At 40.5% G+C, this 7,135-nt stretch overlaps 1 protein-coding gene across 1 annotated transcript; it reads right to left on the bottom strand.

Moving 5' to 3' along the window:
• Positions 1 to 5,768: 5,768 nt before the first annotated feature.
• LOC136831110 (uncharacterized) lies at positions 5,769 to 6,398 on the bottom strand. The gene has a single exon (XM_067091062.1). The coding sequence runs from the start codon at positions 6,396 to 6,398 to the stop codon at positions 5,769 to 5,771; it is 630 nt and encodes a 209-aa protein (XP_066947163.1).
• Between the last annotated feature and the right edge of the window lie 737 nt (positions 6,399 to 7,135).

The following is a 7,135-nucleotide window of genomic DNA, read 5'->3' as shown; positions in this document are numbered from 1 at the left end:
TCTTCCCATGTGAGACAACAGCTGTGCTAATGAATTCAATTAAGCCTTGGCTGTGAAGTCCACTGTTCCTACTGCTGCTCTGTTCTTGTTCCTGCCAAGGTGCTCAAGGATGTTGAGCCTCCTGTAGCAGTCATCTTGCCCGTAGATATCCCCATAGTATCGAGTACCGTCCATGTTGCTCCAGTGCTGCTCCCTGCCATATCTTCTACTGTACTGAGGATAGTAAGATTCTTGGACGGAGTAAAGTGAAGAAACAAGAACATATCTTCCTCTTCAGTCTTGTCTTAAGAAGAGGTCTCAGAAGCCCCATCAGCCTTTGGGTTCTCAGTGTGCTCATGGCCCAGTGCTTTCCTGTTTCTTCCAAGACACAAGAACTGCCTGTACTCCTTTGTTGTACCCCAGCCAAGGTACATGGAGAAGAACTGATACTGCCTTTTGCTTTGTGCATGTATGATCACAGGGAACATGCTCATGCTGACAGAGGGTTATGTTCACAAGTCAACCTCAACTTGTGGTTCAGCAGCCAGCACCACCAGGTCTGACTTTGTGTTCACATCTCTGATAGTGCTTATCAGGGCAGATTAGTGTGTCAGCCTCTCTTGGGAATTTATTAAGACCTGAGGGTCCTCCTTTTGAGACCCCTTCAAGCTGACTAGAAATGGCACTTTCAAGAGACCACTGGGATCCTTTGTGAGCATTACGATCACAGAGGTGAAACTATTTTTCTGATTGCCATAGTTGCAGTGTGCTCGTGGTATTCTAGATTAAGTTCATGGTCTGATTTGGAGCTCAAAGGCTCCCTGTTGTCTAAGAGATTGAGCAAGCTACTTCCCTCACTGTTGACATGCCAGAGGATGTAGAAATTACTCCCCTTTAGTTTAACTCATCAATCTGCAGACTGACAGCTGACCTGATGGAGAGACTCTGGCAAGAAGGTACTTCCTTCTAATCAGCAGAGTCAGGAGCCATTAACTCCTTTTCAATGGTCTCCTTCCATGCAACATCCCTGATCAATTCTTGGTTGAACATGCTTTACTATCACAGGAGTCTCATCTGATGGAAGGGCAAAGGTCTGGAGATGTTTGGTGGGAAAGGTACTGAATTTCCTCTCCCACCGAAGTGTAAAACTAATTGGCAAACTGTCTTCAGAAGACCACGACCACATGTCTAAGCTCTTCCTGACAAGTTTCAGCTGATAATAGTCTTGATCAGCTACTCAGGGGAGTGGATGTCTTTCTTAGTTGTTCAGGAGAATGGATATCTTAGGTTCCTCTTGACTTTTTGTGAGGTGGTAATGAAAAAAAGGTGTTCCAGTAGCCTGGACTCTATGATTCACAATGTGGCTTCCTTCAAGCCCTGCATTGCGTCAAAGTTCGCTGTGGCTTCTTTATCATCAAGTATGTGCTGGGTGGGCTAAGATGCACATAGACTTCACAATCGAGCATCCTGTCTCAAAGCTTCAGTTCAAAAGATGTGACTTCCTCCATTCTTCTTTTTTGACAAGGGGGTATGGGACAGCTGGAAGTGAAGCTGTCTGATGAACCCACTTTCTTGATTGACCCAGATGTTAGTTGTCTTTCCATTTTGTGCTTTCCTTTCTGTTCGGGTAACACTTGCCCTCTGAAGTTTTCCTTGAGATAGTACAGGTGCATCTCTCTTGTGAAGCACTATCAATCATATCCCTATGCCAGAATGCATGTCACTGGTCTCCTGCAGATTATCATGACCACGACCATGACATTCTGAGTGGCTATCTAGCCTGCCAGACAGTTGAGAGACTATCCTTTCACCTAAGAAGTGAGTTTCTTACATAAAAGGCAATGGTTTGAATTTCTGTAGACACCAATATCAAATTTAAAGTAATCTGTACTTTACTTAGTTGTACAGACCAGAGCCTTTTAATCATAATCCCACCTCATACAGTCCCCTGTGCCAAAAGAAAAGGGGCTGTCTTAAGGCAGGTTGGTGGGGGGACTCCCCCACTCACCCATCTATACCACCAGTTGACCACCCCTTTACCAAGCTTCAACGACTTTCCAACTCACACTGAGGAATACTCTTATTTAAAGGCTCCGATTTGTATATTTAAGAAAAATACAAATTGTTTAAAACTTTCAGTATTCAGAGACTGAATCTCTGCCAAGGCTGAGCAACTCCTAATGGTTCCTTCTTTCCAATGGTTACAGTCTTATCTCCTATTCACAAGGTCCATCTTTGGTATAATTGTAAAAATTAACAGAAAAATCTTTGTGCAATCCTGTTAACAGAAAAACCAAACCAACAAAACCTTCTTGTGGAAGGTAATAAAGGTATTCCAGATTTTCTATACAAGACTGAATAAGGCCAGTATTAAGAAAGATTATTTACAGTTTTCAAGTTAAAAGGCTACTATATAGGGAAAGATTTGGTAATCTGACAATTTTTACAGTGGCAGGTCTGTCGTTTTTGTTAATTTGTAGTTTGTTTGGTTCAGTGGCGTAGCTAATTTATCTGATAAGAAGAGTGTAAGTTCACATGTATGATGTCTTTGAAGTCTCCTATATCTGTTAAGTCTCCTACTATATTGAGAGAACTATAACATGTTGAGCAAATAGGTAACATCAAATTATGGTAAAAATATTGAAAGAAATCAACAGATGAAGTGCATTTTGGAAATTTTTACTAAAAGTAAAAGTTACAGAAAAAATTTCCTACCAAATGGTAACAATAAGTGCTAAGATCTATGTGCAGGTGAGCTGAGGTTGCATCAAGCATTAAACTCTTGATGTAAATGAAAGGGCAAAACAGAATCTGATGATTTTGGAATAGGTAAGTGGGCACAGGAAGTTAGAGAGGCAGAAATAAGGAAGATGGCTAAACATGGTTTGTCACTCAAATTCCAGATTCCTTACAGAGTTGGTCAGCTATCACCGAGGAAACTTTTGGATCTTAGAATTGTCTTTTGGAGATAAAAAAAAAAAACTAGCATAATGGTACCATAGATCAAAACATGGCATAAGATCCTTCAGTCAGGTACCCTTTAAAAGCTTAATCCACTACCAGATCTGCACGCAGTTGTTATCTCCCCGACACATACGGTCTCCAAGCCCAAAACACCTTACACAGAAAGGTTAGCATCACTGACCAATGTAGTTAAGGTTTTTTCCCTTACTAAGTATTTATTTGTTTTCATTTTCAGTTGGTAATACTTTGGTCTTAATCTCTTGACAGATCCCTGCAACACAATCCTCCATTATAACCATATTTAGTTGCTTGCTGTGTCCTGTGAATTGCATCTATTTGACAGGTGACCTTCCACTATGCACAAGCCTTATGGTCACATGCTTGAAATTTTATGGATAAAGACTGGTTCTTGGTGAATGAATAAGGAAGATAGAAAGGAAAAAATTAGGAAAATCTGGTCCTCCTTGGACATGAAGCTAAAACCCTAATGCTGGTCTACTTCCTCTGAACCAGCAGACAAACAGAGCCCAAAGCCCCTTTGCTCAAAGAGGTTGGTGAAGTAATGAAAAAAGGAGCTGACTTTCATTCATCAGGTTACAATAGAAAATGGAGACACAGGCCCCTTTTTAGACGAGACAAGAACTCACTCATTAGTCATTTGGTTAGATACTTTTTCATTTGGTGTTCCTGTAATATATATATATATATATATATATATATATATATATATATATATATATATATATATATATATATATATATATATATATATATATTATTATTGATGAGTCAAAGTGCCCGGCCTTCGATTGCCGTGACCCGTACGCTGAGTGAGAGCAATTTGTGTTTGTTGACAGTCAATCGAACAGCAATAATAAGAGACAAAATGTACATACAGTGATAAAATATATATTGGCGAAAAGGCTCGGAAATTTTACATACAAATGTATACATGAAATTCTCGCTGTGTTAATAGATGCGATACATGATCGTCATTGATGGGAAAGGGAAGAGATGTCTGATGTCTTTACAATATATATATATATATATATATATATATATATATATATATATATATATATATATATATATATATATATATATATATATATATATATATATATATATATATATATATATATATATATATATATATATATATATATATATATATATATATATATATATATATATATATATATATATATATGTATATATATATACTGTATATATATATAGATGTAAAAGATAAAATCCACGAAGGAAGGAAACACTGGAGTGCTGCAAGGCCTTTCAACTCTGTCATCCTTTACTTAGCAGACTGAAGAAATATAAAAGTCTGCTGAGTAAAGGAGACAACAAAATCGAAGGCCTCGCAGCCTCAGTGTTTCCCACTTTCTAAATGAATTTATTTTATGTATTCATTACGTTCCATATTTTCATGATTCAGTTATACATATATAGATGTGTGTGTGTGTGTGCGTATATGTGTAGAAAGCAACCAATTGCTATAAAACCTAATTATAAGATGCAGAAGATTTACAATAATATCTGAATATTAATAAAAACAGCAATAATAATGAAAATAACAGTAGATGATTAATATCAAGCAGGAGAAGAATAGGGCAATATTGAATAAATTCTTTTAATAACAAATACTTGAGATTTTAAGAGGTGCAAAATAATGAGCATGAGAACAGGTACTGCTAGTTTATTCAGAACGCAGGCCGCTTATAAAGCATCTGCACGCCGCTTTATAAGCGGCCTGCGTTCTGAATAAACTAGCAGTACCTGTTCTCATGCTCATTATTTTGCACCTCTTAAAATCTCAAGTATTTGTTATTAAAAGAATTTATTCAATATTGCCCTATTCTTCTCCTGCTTGATATTAATCATCTACTGTTATTTTCATTATTATTGCTGTTTTTATTAATATTCAGATATTATTGTAAATCTTCTGCATCTTATAATTAGGTTTTATAGCAATTGGTTGCTTTCTACACATACACACACACATCTATATATGTATAACTGAATCATGAAAATATGGAACGTAATGAATACATAAAAATAAAATCCACGAAGGAAAGGGAAACACTGGAGTGCTGCGAGGCCTTTCGATTCTGTTGTCCTTTACTCAGCAGACTTTTATATTTCTTCAGTCTGCTAAGTAAAGGATGACAGAGTTGAAAGGCCTTGCAGCACTTCAGTGCACTTCCTTGTGGGTTTTATCTTTACATCTTATATATAATATATATATATATATATATATATATATATATATATATATATATATATATACATATATATATATATATATATATATATATATATATATATATATATATATATATATATATATATATATATATATATATATATATATATATATATATATATATATATATATATATATATATATATATATATATATATATATATATATATATATATATATATATATATATATATATATATATATATATATATATATATATATATATATATATATATATATTGTAAAGACATCAGACGTCTCTTCCTTTCCCATCAATGACGATCATGTATCGCATCTATTAACACAGCGAGAATCTCATGTAAGTCCACAAGAATTGACACAACAACATCCTAGCACATGTGCAAAGAAAACAGATACAAATGAATTAGCAATAGATACATAATTACACAGGAAAAATATGGCTAATTTTGCTTGACCCGATCTTGAAAGAGCGATATCGAAGAAAATGAGTGGTGCACCATAGAAAACCCGCTCAGCGGGGACTTTACAAATACTCCCCCCCGCCAAAGACGTGGATAACATCTGATTAAACTAGGTATCTGCTGGGCCGTTGTAGAGTGACGCGGCTCCGCAAAGTCAGCTGGGGGGTGTGGTGTGAGTGGGAGCAGCCGGCTGTGGCACTGTCTGGTTGCTTTTGGGGGCGGCCACGCGACCTCCTTTTGGGGTGGCTCGGCTGTGGAGGCAACGGTTCTTGCAGAGGGCGCTGCATGGTATCGTCTGCTGCTTCCTCTAACAGGGTGGGCTTGAGACGGTCGACCGACACCCAGTCGTCCTTCCCGTGCAGGGCGAGGCGAAATGCTTTCTCGTTCCTCTTGAGCACGCAGAAGGGCCCCTTGTAGGGCCTGGTTAGTAGAGGGAAGACAGAGTCGTTCCTGACAAAGACGTGGGTGGTGGAGGACAGGCCAGGAGGCGTGAAGGTTGCTGACTTATCGGTATACTTCCGCTGGCAGGGGGCGAACTTCCTGACTATGTCGCGGAGCCTCTGGACTGACGGGTTGTGACGATCTCCCATGACGAGTTCGCCTGGGACTATGAGGGCCTCCCCATAGACTTTCTCTGCTGCAGATGGGTCGCCATTGGCTCTGGGGGCAGTTCTCAGTCCACTGAGGACCCAAGGCAGTTGGTACTTCCAATCCTCGGCAGTGCAGCGGGCCATGAGGGACGCCTTCAGGGACCTGTGGAATCTTTCCACCAATCCGTTGGCTGCGGGGTTGTAGGCGGTGATGGTGTGGTGAGAGGTCCCCAGCAGGTGTGCCAGGGCGGACCAGAGCTCGGACAGGAAGGCCGGGCCCCTGTTGGTGGTTATGTGGTCCGGGACACCGAACCGGCTGATCCAGGTGGAGAGGAAGACCTCGGCGCATGCACTGGGGGTGGCTTCCTGCATGGGCGTTGCTTCAGGCCACCTGGTTGAGCGGTCGACAATCGTCAGGAGGTATCTGGCCCCGCCTGATGGGGGAAGAGGGCCCACCATGTCTACATGTATGTGTCCAAACTGCCTCCCCGGCTGGGGAAACTCGCCTACCCCTGTCTCAGTGTGACGCCCTATCTTGCTGGTTTAGCACCGGATGCACTGTCTCGCCCAGGCTGTCGCGTCCTTCTGCATAACGTGCCAGATGAACTTCTCTGCCAGCAGCTTGGCAGTCGTCCTGCTGGAGGGGTGGGACAGCCCGTGGATGACATCGAACACCAGAAGGCGAGGCTGGCCGATGCTTACGTCGCATGGCAGTTTTGGCCCCCCAAGGGGAAGGGGCACATCCTTACACTTGAGGGACGTGATGGCAGTGCGGTAGGCTGGAGTCTCTGGGTCGGTGGTCTGCTCCCGGGCGAGGTCCTCATAGTCAATCCCGAGCTGCACAGCATTGAGCTCGATCCTGGAGAGGGCGTCTGCTACAG

This window comes from Macrobrachium rosenbergii, chromosome 48 (genome assembly GCF_040412425.1).
Source record: "Macrobrachium rosenbergii isolate ZJJX-2024 chromosome 48, ASM4041242v1, whole genome shotgun sequence".
Taxonomy (NCBI): Eukaryota; Metazoa; Arthropoda; class Malacostraca; order Decapoda; family Palaemonidae; genus Macrobrachium; species Macrobrachium rosenbergii.
This window is presented reverse-complemented; position numbering and strand designations above follow the sequence as displayed.

Excerpts from the sequence above, each read along its gene's own strand:
- LOC136831110 (XM_067091062.1), bottom strand. The coding sequence starts at position 6,398 with ATGGCCCGCTGCACTGCCGAGGATTGGAAGTACCAACTGCCTTGGGTC.